The sequence below is a fragment of the Zingiber officinale genome, chromosome 5B (genome assembly GCF_018446385.1).
Source record: "Zingiber officinale cultivar Zhangliang chromosome 5B, Zo_v1.1, whole genome shotgun sequence".
Taxonomy (NCBI): domain Eukaryota; kingdom Viridiplantae; phylum Streptophyta; class Magnoliopsida; order Zingiberales; family Zingiberaceae; genus Zingiber; species Zingiber officinale.
Window position 1 is genome coordinate 89,236,653 of NC_055995.1, and position 18,842 is coordinate 89,255,494.

Below are 18,842 nucleotides of genomic sequence, written 5' to 3' on the forward strand. Positions count from 1 at the left end.
TAAAAAAAATAAAGTTCCAAAATTTCTATTTTTCTAAATTTTTAATATTAAAAATTAAGTTTTTAGAAAATAATTTATAATAATTTAGATAAAATTTGAAAAAATCTAAAACTTTTATTATGATAGAAGACATTATGTTCTATCAAAGAAAAATAAAAGTTTTAAAAAATAAGTCTATAAAATATTTTTAATTTTTAAAATACTATTTTTGTTAATAAATTCATAGAAAATAATTTAATAATAAAAATAATTTCAACAATTTTATATTTATAGATTAAATCATATCAGATAGTATAATAAAAAATTTTAACTCAAAATATGAATAGTAGACTTTTAAATAATTTGTTTAAATAATATGAAAGATAAAACATATTAAAATTTAAAACATGCATAAGATTAACTTAAATTATACTATGCATGATTTGAGAATCTAATATAAATTATTTTCTACTATATTAATTAGAAATTTTGGTGGAACATAATTTCTAGAATTTTTTTTTTTAATTTGACCCCTCAAACCTAGTGTGTCTCTTACACTTATTCGACGCTCAGAAATAAACTAAGAAATTAATACAACAGTTGTTGAATATTTCTTAGGTCCGAGGGTCTTTTTATAACTCCTAAAAAATGTTATCCGTAGTTTGAAGGCGCATTCCATTGGATAAATTCTATCTCCCGAGGATAAAATTTTATCCTTAGATAATGGCTAGGGAAGACACCTTCAAAGATTGGAAGGTGCCTTCCATGAAGCATTGAAAGTGCCTTCCAACCCATGGAAGGCGCCTTCCATAAGGTAAAATTAGCTCAATAGTTGGTCTCTTTGTGTGGGTAATTCTCCGGCTAACCGGAGTTGAGCTCACCCGAGCCCAACTCTATTCTTCTCCTCAAACAGGCTTCCTCCCTGGCTTTTCGTTCCTCAAACGTCGTGCATGTCCTTCTTGTCCACCGATGTACTCTTCTGCATCATCTCGTCCTTCGGATGCACTGAGCCTGTTGGCTCCTTTTTCCATATCATCATTTTCGCTAACTATGTCTTCTGTTCGACTTCTTGTGTTCTTAAACGCCTGCACGCTCAGACACAAGCATCAAATATATATGACCTAACTTAACTTGGTTACCACATCAAAACTACCACGGGATACTTATAGAGATGAGCAAATCATTACTCTAATACATTATCGTCACTAGCCTACCTTGTATTTAAAAACAACGAATAGGCATTTCTTTGAAAATGACAACATGATCAGTTGCTTGGAGTAAATCCATTTAAATTGGCGCCTGGCCAAATGATGGGAAGGCGCTAGAACTCGAGTCTAGTTAGTCCGTCATGAGTCTTCTTCGACTAGACTTGAAAGAGAAACTTATGATATGTCGTATAATGGAGGGCCTCGGTAATATTAAGAGGTCAATAGTCAAGGTGACATGACGGTTAAAAGTCAATAAGAGATGATAGTCAAGGGCGGGAAGTTCATGGTTTGGTCCAAAAAGGGAAGCAACAGTCAAGGCCGGGAAGTTCCTCTAGGACTTGGCTCTCCCACCTCATAAGCATGACTCTCGATATACTCTTGGTCGATTTCTTAGCTGGTCGGGCTCTTAGGGCTCAGTCCCCTCATTTCTCTTGTGCACCGCTCCAATCTACTCCCGATCAGCTTCTTAGCTTATCGGGCCCCTAGGGCTTAGTCCTTTTATTTCTCCACGGCACCGCCCTAGTCTACTCCCGGTCGGCTTCTTATATGGTCGGGCTCCTAGGGTTCAATCCCCTCATTTCTTTAGGACACCGCCCCAGTCTACTCCTGGTTAGCTTCTTAGCTAGTCGAGCCCCCAGGGCTCAGTCCCCTCATTTCCTTGGGACACTGCCCCAGTCTACTCCTGGTCAGCTTCTTAGCTGGTCGGACCCCCAGGGCTCAATCCCCTCATTTCTCTTGGGCACTGTCCTAGTCTACTCTCGGACGACCCAGTGCCGGTCGGACTATTATCAGAGAATCGTAACAACTTGTTAGAAAATAACGGCTATTCGTCAGGGAATATTCCGATACTCTGCCACATGCATAATGTGGAACTTTCTTCTACCCAATAGAAATCCATTGTACTTTATCTATCATTCGACATACCATGACACCTAACATTCTCTGGTGCCTCATAATTTCGGAGGTTCTAAATGGCAGTATAAAAAGAGAGATCCTTTTCGTTAGCCAGTACATGCACATATGCATCTACTATAGTACTATTATTTATCTTCTTTTTACACTTTTCGCTTTGTGCTGCTCCTGACTTGAGTGTTGGAGAGTGATTCTCGCTCTAACGCTCCCTTGCGATCTCTCTACGTGTGCGCAGTGTTAGGACCAAAAGTAGCTAGAGGGGGGGGTGAATAGCTCGTCGCGTGCTCGTTGCTCGGTGTTGCTTGTTTCTTCAAGAATGCGCAGCGGAAAATACATAAACAAACACAAACACGCTAACACTAGGAGTTTACTTGGTATCCACCTCCAATGGAGACGACTAATCCAAGGATCCACACCACGCACGCACCCTCCACTATGAAAACACTCCTTTTCGGTAACTACCGAGGGAGGAGAAGCCCTACAAGACTCTCAGTACAAGAAGAAGAAAGGGTAGTAAAGAATAAGCAAAAGCTTACAAGAAATGCAGTAAAAACCCTAGCTTCTTCTTCTTCTCGTTGCAACTCGCCTCTTGACTTGGATGAACCTCCAAGAACCTTCAAGAACTGGCGGTGAGGAGCTTAGAGAGTGCTGGGGAGGAGCTGTGTTGAATCTGGAATGAATCGGTGAAGTTCTGCTGAAGAAATCGCACGCCAATAGCTATAAACAACGCCAACGGTCGAATCCCAATCGATTGGATTGCTCCCAATCGATTGGGGAGGCTTTGGATCGATCCACGGATCGATCCAGAGCGCCTCTGTGCTCTGGAAAAACTTCTGGATCGATCCACGGATCGATCCAGCACTTATCGCGCGAAGCAGCAGCGTCCCAATCGATCCACTGATCGATTGGGACCTCTGGATCGATCCACGGATCGATCCAGAGAGGTTCTGTTCGTGGGGACTCACCGGATCGATCCACGGATCGATCCAGATCTTCTGGATCGATCCACTGATCGATCCAAACCTGCTGGATCAATCCACGGATCAATCCAAACCTTGGTTTTTGCCCAAAACCAAGCCCAAAGCCCCCTAAACCAACATCTAGTCAACCATGACTTGTTGGTACATAAAACCTAGCATCCGGTCACCCTTGGCCAGCTAGGACTCTCTCACCAAGTGTCTGGTCAATCCCTTTGACCCACTTGGACTTTTCTCTTCTTACCAAGTATCCGGTCACTCCCTAAGACCTACTTGGACTTTTCTTCCTCGTGCCAAGTATCCGGTCAATCCCTTTGACCTACTTGGACTCTCACCAGATGTCTGGTCAACCTTGACCCATCTGGATTTCTCTTGCCTGGCTTCACTCACCAGGACTTTCCCAATTGCCTAGATTCACTCACTAGGTCTTTCACCTGGCTTCACTCACCAGAATTTTTCTCCTGCCTAGCTTCACTCACTAGGACTTTCCAATTGCCTAGCTTCACTCACTAGGTCTTTCACCTGGCTTCACTCACCAGGATTTTCCTCCTGCCTAACATCCCAGTTAGGACTTCCCAGTTAAGTATCCGGTCATCCTTGACCTACTTGACTCTTCTTCAATCAATATCTTATTGTCAAACATCTAAACCCAAACCAAGACTCAGCTTGGTCAACCAGGTCAACCTTGACCTGAGGGATGTTGCACCAACAATCTCCCCCTTTTTGATGTTTGACAATACCACAATAACACTTACAATGCCACATGTAAGTTAGGCTAATCCCATAGCCTCATTCTTCATGCCACTAGGTAATGAAAGCATAAGTTAAGCTTTTCATTCTCCCCCAAGAGGGAAAACTCCCTCTTAGATAATGAAAGCCTAACTTACTCCCTTTCACACGTCCTTTCATTCTCCCCCTATTGGCACACATCAACCTATGCCCCCTCTTTGGGCACACTTCAACAAATCCATTTGTTGAAAACTCTCCCCCTGAAGAGTTGCTCATCATTGGTTACAACTTCACTCGTTGAACCAACATGATAATGAAGGTCCCATACCCTTCATTTATCCTTAACTTCTTCCTCAATGTAGACAAATACCCAACCTTGAGCATTTTCTAACATCTTGAGTTCCCACTTGAAATAATGAGGATATCCACTCCCCATTTCAAGTTCAAAAGCTCGTCCATGAGCATTTTCTTTAAAGAAGGTTAACCACCTTCCAAGGTTCATGAAAAATAATTTTCATGCCTTTAAAGAGTCCCTCCCCCTAAAGACATGATGGTAACTTCTGTCATTGCACCAACAATGACTTAGAATCCCTAAACCTTTAGGAAACCCAGATTTAGAAGTTTTGAGGTTCAAATGTTCAAAATTTGAAACAAACCTCAACCTAAACTTCAATGAAGTCTTCCTTAACCATTCCATCCTTGTTTTCAACACGAAAACACCCTTTTTATGTATACAAATGTATTTTAAGGGTTTGGAATGGTTACATAGACTATCCATGGTTCAAAGATGCTGAAGTCAGGCCTTCCCAGCCAAAATCAGCAACTTGGATCGATTGGAGTTGGGATCCAATCGATTGAACCAACCGAATCGATCCACTGATCGATTCAGTATGTGTGGATCGATCCACTGATCGATCCAGCGAGCTTCTGCTCGCGAGATTTACCTTCTGAATCGATCCACGGATCGATTCAGGAACTCCAATAGCTTGGTCACTTTGTCATTGGCCTCGCACCTTTGGATTTTCTCCGAGCTCCATTTGCTTTTCTTGAGAAGCTTGCCCTTGGAGTTTGTTGGAGCTTCGAAGCCTTCCATTAGAGCAAACCATTGCTCTATCTCCATCATAAGAAAGGTTTCGATTCTTGATTTCCAAGAATCGAAGCTTGTGGATGTGTATGGTGGAGCCACCCTTGTGTCAAATCCAAGTCCATCTTGGAATTGCATCTTGAAGTTGAGCTTGATAAAGTCTTGAACTTGAAGAATTTGCTCCAACTTCTTCACCCTCTAGCTTTTCTTGATATGCTTGACCCTTCCGGCGATGATTCCGGTGAAGAGCGGCCTCGCTCTGATACCACTTGTTAGGACCAAAAGTAGCTAGAGGGGGGGTGAATAGCTCGTCGCGTTCGCTCGGTGCGCTTCGTTGCTTGGCGTTGCTTGTTTCTTCTTGGATGTGCAGCGGAAAATACAGAAACAAACACAAAACGCTAACACTAGGATTTTACTTGGTATCCACCTCACAAGAGGTGACTAATCCAAGGATCCACACCAACGCACACACCCTCCACTATGAATAACACTCCTTTATGGTAACTACCAAAGGCGGAGAAGCCCTACAACACTCTCAATACAAGAAGAAGAAAGGGAAATACAAGTTAAGCAAAAGCTTACAAGATGTGCAGTAAAAACCCTAACCCTAACTTCTTCCTCTTGCAATAGATCCGCCTCTTGACTTGGAAAGCCTCCAAGAACCTTCAAGAACTGGCGATCACGTGCTTGTAGAGAGCTGTGGAGGAGCTGGAATGAATCTGAGAAGAGCTCGTAAAGAGATGTCGAAGACAACGCTCGCCTGCGGCTTTAAACCCGACGCAACGGTCGGATCCCGATCGATTCGAATGTTCCGAATCGATCGGGGAGGCTTTGGATCGATCCACGGATCGATCCAGAAGCTTTCAGAACGCGCCTGGATCGATCCACGGATCGATCCAGCGCTTATCGCGCGAAGCAGCATCGTCCCGATCGATCGGCTGATCGATCGGGACCTCTGGATCGATCCACGGATCGATCCAGCACTTGGTTTTTGCCCAAAACCAAGTCCCAAACCTCCCTAACCAACATCCGGTCAACCTTGACCTGTTGGTACATCATGCCTCGCATCTGGTCACTCCCTTGACCTGCCAGGACTCCCCACCAAGTGTCCGGTCAATCCCTTTGACCCACTTGGACTTTTACTCGTCGTGCCAAGTATCCGGTCACTCCATTGACCTATTTGGACTTCCACCAGATGTCTGGTCAACCTTGACCCATCTGGACTTCCTTCCTTGCCAAGTATCCAGTCAATCCTTTGACCTACTTGGACTTCCCAACACCAGATGTCCGATCATCCTTGATCCATCTGGATTTCCTTCCTTGCCTGGCTTCACTCACCAGGACTTTCACCTAGCTTCACTCACTAGGGTTTTCCATCTGCCTAGCTTCACTCACTAGGACTTTCATCTGCCTAGCTTCACTCACTAGGACTTTCACCTGGCTTCACTCACCAGGATTTCCTTCTGCCTAGCTTCACTCACTAGGACTTCCTTCTGCCTAACATGCCAGTTAGGACTTCCCAGTCAAGTATCCGGTCAACCTTGACCTACTTGACTCTTCTTCGATCAATATCTTATTGTCAAACATCTAAACCCAAACCAAGACTCAGCTTGGTTAACCAGGTCAACCTTGACCTGAGGGATGTTGCACCAACAAGTATGTGTGGATCGATCCACTGATCGATCCAGCGAGCTTCTGCTCGCGAGATTTACCTTCTGAATCGATCCACGGATCGATTCAGGAACTCCAATCGATCCATGGATCGATCGGAGTTCTGATAGTTGCTGAAATTCCATTTCAGTCAACTTCAGAAACCCCTAGAAAATTCTACAAAAATCCAAAAATCATGAAATTTCGTGTAGACATTATTTAGGGCATAATTAATCATGGAAAAATAGCTTTCTATGAAAATACTTTATATTTTCAAAGATTGACACAAACTTGAAAACTTGCAAAAACTTTAGCGTTTTCTTCAAGTTTGTGTCTAACTATTCAATGGTGATTACTATCAAAAGATAGCCTTCACCAAAGTTTTCCAAAAACATTTTAAAAACATTTTCAAAACCAATATCCCATCATGTTCCTTGGGCATAATGCACATGACTTGTACATTAGCTTTCCCAATGATGGGAAAACACATAACTATGTGTTTTGATGAACTTAAAACTCAAAGGAATGCACTAAATCAACATCTTGAGTTTTGTTCATCATCCTAACATCTCACTTGTATCTAATGTGCACTGAAACACATACAAGTCATCTTATAGGTCTTTGTGAGATGTAAGATTTTGGTTTTGCCCTATTCTAGGGATCATGCATATCTATCTAGGCATTTTGAGAGGTAGACATCCACAAAGGATGTTACTTGTTGATTTACTTGTTAAACAAATGTCACTTGTTTAACTAATGCCATATGTCCTTAATTTTTAAGGAAATAAACATAATGCATGATAATGTTATGGCATACATCAAAATAAAATAGCTTTCAAAAGAAAGATTCCTATAACTACATGATGTATGTATGACATGACATGGTATTTTTGTATTTTTCATGATAAGTCATGAATGCAAAATACAAATAAGATAAAATATGATGTCATGGCATATTATGAGCAAACAATCATGGCAAGGTTTAGCATAAATAAAATATACCTAGATTACCTATCTAAGTATCGTTAATCTTAGCTAATCCTAAAACTTAAACCCTAGATTGCCCAAAGTGCTTCAAGAGAGTGCCAAAACCTAAATGGGCATTTCTAATTCTCTTGATTAATTTATGCCAATTGAAATTAAGCTTATCCTCAAATGTTGGCATATTCCATTTTTCCTCAAGAGTAATCACATAAATCAAGGCCCGGAGTGCCTTAAAATTTATAAGAGAATACCAAAATCCCAACTTGGTATTTCTCTAGGTTTTCCCAATTTATGCCTTTTTAAGATAAAATCAATTTTCCACCATTAGGCACATTTTACTCTTTCAAGGAGTAAATAATAATTCCATTTCATTTTCAAAGGTTAACAAAAACCTTGAAAATGCTCCTTGAGTGTCAATTTCCTCAAAGTTGGGTTAACTACCCTTCTAATCAGAGTTGACACTCTCTAACCCATCTATGGGGTAGAGAAGATGCTCCTAGGAACCCAACACCTATTGGTGCTCCTTGGATGCTCTAGGTACTCACTAGGGATAACTTCCCTAGATACCTTCCTAGTAACCTTGTTGAGCTTCTTAGAAGCCTTGGTCACATTTTCTAGGTCAACTCTAGGGATAGCCTCTCTTGTGACCTTGTTAGTGACTTTCTTAGACTTCTTAGAAGTCTTAGTCACTTTGGTTGCAAAGATACTTCTAGGGATATCTTCCCTTGTATCTTGGACTTGACCTCTAGACTTAGGGTTTGTTCCATAGCTATATGGAACCCTATGATAACTAGGCACATCCTTTTTAGCTTTGGGTTTGTATCCCAAACCTCTATGACCATTGGATGACCTTTGTGCTCCTAGACCTAGGCTATGCTCATTTTGGCCTAATAAGATATTTTCCATCCTTCTTAGGGTCTTTTCCATTTTATCAAGTCTTGACCTCAAGACTTGATTTTCCATCACTAAGTCCTTAGTTTTTGGTTTTCCATTAAGTCCATGAGCATTTTTGTTTCTAGGCTTGTAGCTACAATCCTTAGAGTTCTTGCCTAGACTTTTACCTACATTCCTAGCCTTAGGTGTAGTAGTTTTGGCATGTAGGGCCACATGCTTTTCCTTAAAGCCCTCATGCTTCCTATTCTTATGATAAATCGCATTAAAATGATAAAAATTAGAACTATCATGCTTTTTACCATAATGTAAAGGAGTAGGCTCAATAAATGTTACCTTCTTCTTTACCTTGGAGGCTCCCCCTTGACTAATGCCTCCTTGAGCCTTGACCATCTTCTTCCCCTTGAGGCATTGACTCCGGTAATGCCCCTTTTGATTGCAAGAGAAGCATATGATATGCTCCTTGCTCTTCTTTGTTCCGGGAATGATCTCCTCGGGCTTCTCCTTGCCCTTTTGCGTCACTTGACCCTTCTTCTTGGCCAAGTTGGGACACTTGCTCTTGTAGTGCCCACTTTCCCTACACTCAAAACATATTATATGATTTTTATTTTTAATTGAAACATTTATACCTTCTTGTGTAGGGATGACACTTGCTCCTCCATTTGTTATTTCTTGAATTTCGGAGGTGGCACAATCTTCTTCTTCTTCACTTGACCCGGATGTAGAAGCTTCTCCTTCTTCTTGATCCGGCGTCACCAAGGATTGCTCCCCCTCAATCCTAGAGGTGGAGGCTTCATCATCTTGAACATGAAACAAGGAGTATGCTCCCTCCTTGTTCCCTTCGTTGCATTCCCTTGAGGATGAAGCTTCTTGGATTTCCTCTTCTTCGGAGGTTGAGCATCTCTCAACCTCGGAGTCCTCCTCTTAGTCTTGCTCCAAAGAGTCACCCTCTCTGGATTCTTCATGATCTTGTACAGTGGAGGGGATCTCTTCATGAAGCTTGGCCAATTTGCTCCATAGCTCCTTTGCATCTTCAAACTCTCCAATTTTGCAAAGGATGGTGCTTGGCAATAAATTGACCAAAAGCTTGGTCACTTTGTCATTTGCCTCGCACCTTTGGACTTGCTCCGGGCTCCATTTGCTTTTCTTTAGAACTTTGCCCTTTGAATTTCTTGGAGCCTTGAAGCCTTCCATTAGAGCAAACCATTGCTCTATCTCCATCATAAGAAAATTTTCGATTCTTGATTTCCAAGAATCGAAACTCGTAGAAGTGTATGGTGGAGCCACCCTTGTGTCAAATCCAAGCCCATCTTGGAATTGCATCTTGAAGTTGAGCTTGATAAAGTCTTGAACTTGAAGAATTTGCTCCAACTTCTTCACCCTCTAGCTTTTCTTGATATGCTTGACCCTTCCGGCGATGATTCCGGTGAAGAGCGGCCTTGCTCTGATACCACTTGTTAGGACCAAAAGTAGCTAGAGGGGGGGTGAATAGCTCGTCGCGTGCTCGTTGCTCGGTGTTGCTTGTTTCTTCAAGAATGCAGCGGAAAATACATAAACAAACACAAACACGCTAACACTAGGAGTTTACTTGGTATCCACCTCCAACGGAGATGACTAATCCAAGGATCCACACCACGCACGCACCCTCCACTATGAAAACACTCCTTTTCGGTAACTACCGAGGGCGGAGAAGCCCTATAAGACTCTCAGTACAAGAAGAAGAAAGGGTAGTAAAGAATAAGCAAAAGCTTACAAGAAATGCAGTAAAAACCCTAGCTTCTTCTTCTTCTCGTTGCAACTCGCCTCTTGACTTGGATGAACCTCCAAGAACCTTCAAGAACTGGCGGTGAGGAGCTTAGAGAGTGCTGGGGAGGAGCTGTGTTGAATCTGGAATGAATCGGTGAAGTTCTGCTGAAGAAATCGCACGCCAACAGCTATAAACGACGCCAACGGTCGAATCCCAATCGATTGGATTGCTCCCAATCGATTGGGGAGGCTTTGGATCGATCCACGGATCGATCCAGAGCGCCTCTGTGCTCTGGAAAAACTTCTGGATCGATCCACGGATCGATCCAGCACTTATCGCGCGAAGCAGCAGCGTCCCAATCGATCCACTGATCGATTGGGACCTCTGGATCGATCCACGGATCGATCCAGAGAGGTTCTGTTCGTGGGGACTCACCGGATCGATCCACGGATCGATCCAGATCTTCTGGATCGATCCACTGATCGATCCAAACCTGCTGGATCAATCCACGGATCAATCCAAACCTGCTGGATCAATCCACGGATCAATCCAAACCTGCTGGATCAATCCACGGATCAATCCAAACCTGCTGGATCAATCCACGGATCAATCCAAACCTTGGTTTTTGCCCAAAACCAAGCCCAAAGCCCCCTAAACCAACATCTAGTCAACCATGACTTGTTGGTACATAAAACCTTGCATCCGGTCACCCTTGGCCAGCTAGGACTCTCTCACCAAGTGTCTGGTCAATCCCTTTGACCCACTTGGACTTTTCTCTTCTTGCCAAGTATCCGGTCACTCCCTAAGACCTACTTGGACTTTTCTTCCTCGTGCCAAGTATCCGGTTAATCCCTTTGACCTACTTGGACTCTCACCAGATGTCTGGTCAACCTTGACCCATCTGGATTTCTCTTGCCTGGCTTCACTCACCAGGACTTTCCCAATTGCCTAGATTCACTCACTAGGTCTTTCACCTGGCTTCACTCACCAGGATTTTTCTCCTGCCTAGCTTCACTCACTAGGACTTCCCAATTGCCTAGCTTCACTCACTAGGTCTTTCACCTGGCTTCACTCACCAGGATTTTCCTCCTGCCTAACATCCCAGTTAGGACTTCCCAGTCAAGTATCCGGTCATCCTTGACCTACTTGACTCTTCTTCAATCAATATCTTATTGTCAAACATCTAAACCCAAACCAAGACTCAGCTTGGTCAACCAGGTCAACCTTGACCTGAGGGATGTTGCACCAACACGCAGGCTTGTGGGTATTATCAGTGGCCCTCACCCCCCCCCTAATCCGTCGGAAGGTGAAAAGTCTATAATGATCCCGCAAGCCCTAGATCCAGGTCTTCTTCTTGTCAACATCCTTACCCTTGTCATCATCTTCCCCTATTCGATCCAGTTTCCGGACGAGATCAATATATATTAAAATAAATTATGTCGACTAATTATGACCAATCCAATTTTATGAAAATCTTTTATCGCCATCCGAATAAATTAGAAATTACTCATAATAAATGACTCATTAACCTAGCGTTCATAGATTAACTTAGTTAAAAAATTTATGTTAAAAAATTTATGTTAATTTATCAAAATTGAGACTCTCAGTTAAAATAATAATAATAAATCTAGTTAGTCTCATTGACTATCTCTAGGGTGATTGATCGGGTCCCATAGAAATTTTCCACCGGTCACCAAGGTAAATCGAAAAACATGCTCGACGGCCAGTTCAGAAGTCAAGTATCCTTTGATTGCATACCCCATTTGGAGAAAAAAATTTCTGTAAATACATCATAACTAGGGATCGAAGCATGGATAGCTAAGTGATAACTTAAATATCCTACCGCGACACTATAGCACCAGGGATAAAAGACTCTAAATTAAAAGACACTATTGCCCGGATGTTAATTTATGTGATTCATAAATGGAAGATTTATTTGGTTAATCACTTATTATTTCTGAGAAACCGAAAGAAATACATTTTATTTAGGATAATTTCATTTATTTAACACTTTTAAGTAATTAATTACAAGGAAAAGGAAATGTTAAATCAAACTCATAAGATAATTACTAATTAGCATATCTAAATGTATTAATGACTACTAATTAATAGGCTTAACTACTGAACTCGTCAAATCAATCATGTCCTCAAACGAAACCAAAGAACTGAAGAGGCAGATGGGCGGCGACCGGTGGCCGGGAGCTCACCGCCGCCTCTTTCTTGATCCAATACACTTCCAATGTCGCTGGCTGGTTGAGGTCGATTCCCAGTCCCTTCGCCGTTGAGCACTCCGTCAACGAGGACGACGGCGTTGCCACCGCGCTCCTCGCCGTGGTCTGTCGTTTGTCCTCGTAGTGGCACCTCATGTGTCCGCCTAGAGCCTGCCCCGTCGGAAACGACTTGGGGCACACCGAACACTTGTGAGGCCTTTCGTTACCTTCTCCTCCTCTTCGTGTTACCGCCGCCGGGGGCGGGGCGGTGGTGGTGCCGGCTTGTTTCGGCGCCGGGCGCTTCCGGTGGCTGGTCTTGTGTCCCCCGAGGGCCTGGTACGAAGAGAACGTTTTGCCGCACTCCGAACATTTGTAGAGCCCCGGAGGCGAAGGAGGAGGCGGCGACGTCTGGCTTTGCTGCGTCAACGACGGCGCCAAAAGCGAAGGCAACTGATCTTGCTCTGGCAGCGGCGGGAGCAGAAGGCTCTGCTGTGCCAGCGCCGGCGGCGAAGGGAGACGCTCCTTCTGATCCTGTTGCACCGGCACCGGCGGTGAAATCGAAGACGGCTCTTGCTCGCGTGTCGATGGCGGTGGAAGCGTCTGGTTCTGCGTCTCTACCTCCGGCGTCAGAATCAGAGTCAATCCTTTCTCCCGTGTCGACGCAGGCGACTGGCTCGGAGAGTTTTTTTTATCCGGCCGAGTCCACTCATCGCCGTGAATTCCTGTGGCGCGTGACAAGGCCAGGAGCGCATGGACACACTCCTCCTCGTCTTCATTGAGGCGAAAATCCGGCGAGTAGTGAGAATGCACCGTTCTCTTGCGCTTGGTCATCCTCAAGCTAAGGTTCTAGGCGGCGTAGAGCTCTCCTCTGCTCTTGCTATATAAGATAAGAGTAGATTAGAAGATCAGCAAGCGTGGATTAGGGTTTTATGGTTTAAGTGTGGTGGTAAAATTTATAGATAGAAACTAAACAAGACCATGGATTTGCACTAATGGACTCATCCACAGTTAAATAGTCTTACTATTTGTTTATTAATTTATGTCATTTTTTTAAGTAACACTTAGCTATTAAGAAAAGTTTTTGTATTTCCACAAATGGATGAATTAACAAAAAATAGGATAAATAGAAAATTTATTTTTTTAAATATCTTAATTATTTTAATTTCTTTGGTTTGATTTTGATTTTAAAATTTAAAATCAATTAAATTGATTTAAATTGAAGGAAATCAGCGTCGATCAATATCAATCAACTGTGATGATGGATAGAAAATTAATATAGGACTCTCTCAATCAGCGATTAATTGATTCGAAAAGTGATAACTAAAAAAATAAATTAAATCTTGATTTTGGATTGGACAGTTCGATATCTATTGATTGATAAAAATCATCAATTAATTCAATAACTTATTAAAATTGCCCGCTCCTATTTTGCTTAATTTGGATAGTAATTAACTATAGTAACACACTGTTTTTTGATATCAAAGTGTTTTTTTTTTCAAAAAAAAATAAAAGATACTTTCAAGTATATACAATAATATAGTTTTAAATCTTATGGACCCCACCATAAGATGGGGTCCACCCTCCCATCTCATGGACCCCACCAGTCCTTGCCACTTCATCACTTCCCTCGTACTCAAAGCGATCCAAATCCTCCCCTTCCCTAAACACTACGTATCGTGTCTGGTGAGACCTCTGTATCTTTTAACTTAAACTATAATATTATATAGACAACTTCTCACGTGACTCACGTGATGTGAATTCTCTACGATGTCAAGCAACTCTGGCGGCGCAGCGTAAACTCCATCTCTGCGAATTTATTTATCGATTTATTTGTCAGCTCACGCCCAGCGAGGGAGGGGGAAGAGGCGCTGCTTGTCTTCGATTGAAACCCTAGCGCGGGGAGGAGAGATAGAGATTGCTCGATTTCGGCGGAGGGTGTGGGATCTGTCGTCCGGTTTCGTGACGGTGGAGGATTGGGCGATCGGATGGCCGAGGAGGACGGGCTGAGCGAGAGCAGCAACCACACGTCAGAGGACGAGGGCTCCGATGAATATCGGCGGGGAGGGTACCACGCCGTCCGAATCGGCGATTCCTTCAAGCAGGGAGCCTACGTCGTCCAAGCTAAGCTCGGCTGGGGCCACTTCTCCACTGTTTGGCTTGCTTGGGATACCGTCCACTCCGTGAGACTCCTATGAAATCCACCTTCTCTTCATCCTTTTTCCTTATTAACTTTGAATTCCTCGCCCGTCGTCATCCTGTTTTTACTGAAATTTATCTGAAATTTCTGGTGATTCCCCAAATAACCCAAAACTAGCGACACTACGGCTCCTGGAAAATTTTGACCTTGGAACAGAATTAGATAGCAGTTTGTATTTTTTTTCCCCCCCATTTGCTTGAATGTGGAGAATTTTTTGCTGAATTATGCTTCGCGTCATGCATTGCAGCGATATGTAGCGTTGAAGGTGCAGAAGAGTGCGCAACACTATACCGAAGCTGCTATGGATGAGATAAAGATCTTGAAGCAGATTGCGGATGGGGATCCTGATGACACTCTGTGCGTGGTGAAATTGCTCGACCATTTCAAGCATTCAGGGCCAAATGGACAGCATGTGTGTATGATCTTTGAGTTCCTTGGAGATAACCTTCTCACGCTTATTAAGTACACGGATCATGGGGGGATACCGCTCTCAAAGGTGAAGGAGATATGCCGTTATGTCCTTATTGGGCTTGACTATCTCCATCGGGATCTTTCTATCATCCACACCGACCTGAAGCCAGAGAATATCCTCCTTATGTCTAGCCTCGACCCAGCCAAAGATCCTCATCGATCAGGTACGCAGCTCATTCTTCCCACTGTCAGATCCGAAGAGCCCTCACCAATGCCTCCTGCTCTGTCCAATGGCGACCTTACGAGAAACCAGAAGAAAAAAATCAGAAGGAAGGTGAAGCGGGCAGCTGCTTCTACATCAGGGAGCTTAACGGCTGAAGCAGGAAGCAGTAATGGCTTAGAAGATAAAGGAGATTCAAGAGTAGCAACTGATGGTGGCGACGGGGAGACACACAATAGAGCATCACAAGGTCGTAGGAGAGGTAATAAGGCTACAAGGAAGAGGCTGGCAATGGAGGCAGACCTGCGGTGCAAGATAGTTGATTTCGGAAATGCATGTTGGACATATAAGCAGTTTACTAGTGATATCCAGACAAGGCAGTATCGGTGTCCTGAGGTGGTTCTTGGGTCTAAATACTCTTCTTCTGCTGATTTGTGGTCGTTCGCTTGTATATGTTTTGAGCTGGCCACAGGAGATGTGCTATTTGATCCGCATAGTGGCGATAATTTTGACCGGGATGAGGTGAGTTCCATGTAACTGTTAATTTGAACTCTCAAATATTTAGTTCTTCTATCAAGTAAACATCCGATTATGTTATTATTATTATTATTTCCAGTAGTTGATTATTTGCATTATGTGCAGCTATACCCTTGTTTTAACCCTCAATACTAAAGAATGTTTGATTATTAGAAATATTAATAGTCCAAATCATTCTACCAAAAGAAAAGAGATTGAATATCATTCGACATGTAAGCAATTCCTTGTCAAAGGAATAGTTCTTTTGAGTTCAGTTTCAATCTTTTTCTCTTATTATCATACTTGTGCTATTGAACTGATAATTTGGAATTGTAATTGCTTTGTTTCTTGTTCACTCTTTGCTATTAGTCAATGTTTGAACTGGGAGGCTAAATAGTTCATTCGGTTCGAATTAAGAATCATGTAACTTTACTGCTTTCCTGCAAAGGATCCATTTTTTTCTTCTCTCTCTTTTAATTCCTTCTTTGTTGCTCTCCTTTAATTCCATTGCTTCAAACCTCAATTCAGTTGGAGCATATTCTTATATATCTCGCCTGCTTGTGCTCGAGTAAACACATGGCTCCTGTATCTTCTAATCTTCAATCACCAGATTTATAGAGATCATATATGGAGATGGATGTTTTTTTTGCTGCACATATTAGTAAAGCTCTGCTTACATTCTAGGTCACAAGTGCCAATTTAGAGAAAACTCAGCTGTGATGCAATGCATGTTTTTCACTGTCATTTGTGCACTGCTCTTTGTGGCAAAAGGCGAATACGCTCGTCTCCAGCGTCCCCGCTAGCCCGTCCTAGGGCCAACACAGAGGAGATAAATCACGGACGGCTACTAGCCTTTGGAACAAGTCATTTGTGCACTGCTCTTGTGGCAAAAGGCGAAATCGCTCGTCCCCAGCGCCCCCGCCGCACCCGACCCAAGGCCATCACGAGGGAGATAAATCACAGCATCCTTAGTGAGCATGTGGCAGGTGGGGTGAGTTGCACAGGGACCGGGGATTTATGTCCCGACTACCCTGAATTTCGACCCCGCGACCTCATGTGGAAAATATCCCACCACATACCAACTCGGATGACCTATGGGGTCCATTTGTGCACTGCTCTTGATGGATAAGCAAGTGGCCAAAGATTCAAATCATTTTCTTAGGCATTTACAAGTTAAAATATTTATCGAGTTTATGCAACATATTACTTTAGGAAGATAGTGGAAGAACTTACTCATTATTAAACCAACTAATGGAAGAAATTACTGCAAAGTTCACCATTTCTAACAGGCTGAATAAACAATTTTTTCTATATTTTCTTATTTCACAGGATCACTTGGCTTTAATGATGGAACTACTAGGGATGATGCCTCGTAAAGTAAGTTCACGGGAAATTTTGTTCCTGAATTTTTTTTCTTTCTTTTTTTCAGATAGATAATCTTTTTCCTTTTCAGATTGCATTGGGCGGACGATATTCACGCGACTTCTTTAATAGGCACGGTGACTTGAGGCATATCCGACGACTGAGATTTTGGCCCCTCAACAAAGTTCTCTCGGAGAAGTATGAATTCAGTGAACGAGATGCCAACGACATGGCTGATTTCCTTGTCCCAATACTAGATTTTGTACCCGAGAAGCGTCCCACAGCTGGTCAATTGCTTAGTCATCGGTGGATCAGTGAGCCAAGTTTGCTGCAGGGAGATCAAGTCCAACCTCCAACAGCGGCTGCTCCTTCAGAAAAGCAGAGGAAAGAGAGGGATGAAATGGCAGCAGAACTAGCTAATATCGTGATTGATGGACCATCAAAGGGAAATATTTCTACTTCTCGATATTCAATCCACAGTTGACGTGTGCTGCATATACGTGCAATGAAGAGTTTTCTGTATGTTCCAACATTTTTTGTAGGCCAGGTGAATCTTCTCGAAAGATTCAACTTGGATTCTTGTTTTTTTTAGATGGCAGGTTAGATCATTCAAAATTGAGTTACTGCAAGTCAGTTGTTCTAAGAACTTATTGAACATGTTTGTTTGTTTACAAAACACTAGAACTCATCTGATTTCAGTTATTCCCCTTTGGTGGCTTCACGATCAGCACTGGGCATTTGGCATGATGAGCACAGTAATCACTCACACTCCCTAAGATGGCCCTGCAGTGCCAAACAGCAGACTTTCAACATTAAACTTAATTAAAAACCTGAAATGATATATATTTTTTTTGCCTTTTGATCTTGCTTAAGCCACGGCTTCCTACGACGAGGAGATCAACGTCCATTTTCTCCGCCACCTGGCATATCGTCTCTTTCGGATCACCCTCCGCGATCACGGTCTCTGTTTTCATGAGCGGAGCTTTGCTGCTGCAGGGTCGAGCTGCTCGTTCCAGCAGATGGTGTGAGTTCTCCTCCTGTGCCTTCCTCACGGATTCGAACACCGACGACGTGGCGTAGATCGCTGAAAATGGAATTAATGATTGTTTTTTATAGTTTTTTAGATGTAATTATTGACGAGAGGAAGAGATGAGGGATTGATTAATGCGTGCATGGTCCGACGGGATGCATGAAGTGCTGCAGCGGCTGCTGCACGTGGAGGAGGATGAGTCTGCCGAGGGAAGCCGCCGCTGGCGAGTCACCGGAGCTGGACGGGAAGAGGTTGTCGAGCGCCCAGGAGAGTGCGTGCAGGCTGCCCTCGCTCTCGTCCACCGCCGCCATCACTTTCATTTTCTTACTGAACTCGCCGCTCCCGGCCGCCTCCGCCTTTGCCTCCGCAGCAGCTACTGGCGGCGGTTCTTTGCCCTCCGACTCCATGGAAGCGCCGCTCTATCGTCATCTGTCTCGAACGCAAGCATTGTTAAGTGGATTGTGTTTGAGTAGGAGGCTGACACGAACACCGCCGTCGCGGCGTCCATGCAGAGGACGACTTCTTGTCGCGGTACGAACCGAACAGGCAATTTCCCGAATTTGGAAGGGAAAATAAATTATTATTTTTATATAAAATATGAATCATTCTTTAGACATTTTTATATCAATAGAATTTAAAAATTATTCCCTAAAATATTAAAAAGTACAGCAACGCTGAAATTGTCAATGATGACGCCGATAAGAATGATAAATAATAATAATAACAATATCAATA

The 18,842-nt window shown here is 43.1% G+C and overlaps 2 protein-coding genes across 2 annotated transcripts; one reads left to right on the forward strand and one right to left on the reverse strand.

The window, feature by feature from the left end:
- Positions 1-14,192: 14,192 nt before the first annotated feature.
- LOC121984899 (SRSF protein kinase 1-like) lies at positions 14,193-17,804 on the forward strand. The gene is made up of 4 exons (XM_042538069.1): positions 14,193-14,551; positions 14,816-15,721; positions 17,045-17,092; positions 17,169-17,804. The coding sequence occupies exons 1-4, from the start codon at positions 14,357-14,359 to the stop codon at positions 17,559-17,561; spliced, it is 1,542 nt and encodes a 513-aa protein (XP_042394003.1). The 5' UTR covers positions 14,193-14,356; the 3' UTR covers positions 17,562-17,804.
- LOC121986821 (universal stress protein A-like protein) lies at positions 17,773-18,514 on the reverse strand. Its single transcript, XM_042540757.1, has 3 exons — positions 18,250-18,514; positions 17,933-18,161; positions 17,773-17,860 (listed from the first exon to the last, which is right to left on the reverse strand). Exons 1-3 carry the CDS (start codon positions 18,512-18,514, stop codon positions 17,773-17,775), a joined length of 582 nt encoding a protein of 193 aa, XP_042396691.1.
- Positions 18,515-18,842: the final 328 nt, after the last annotated feature.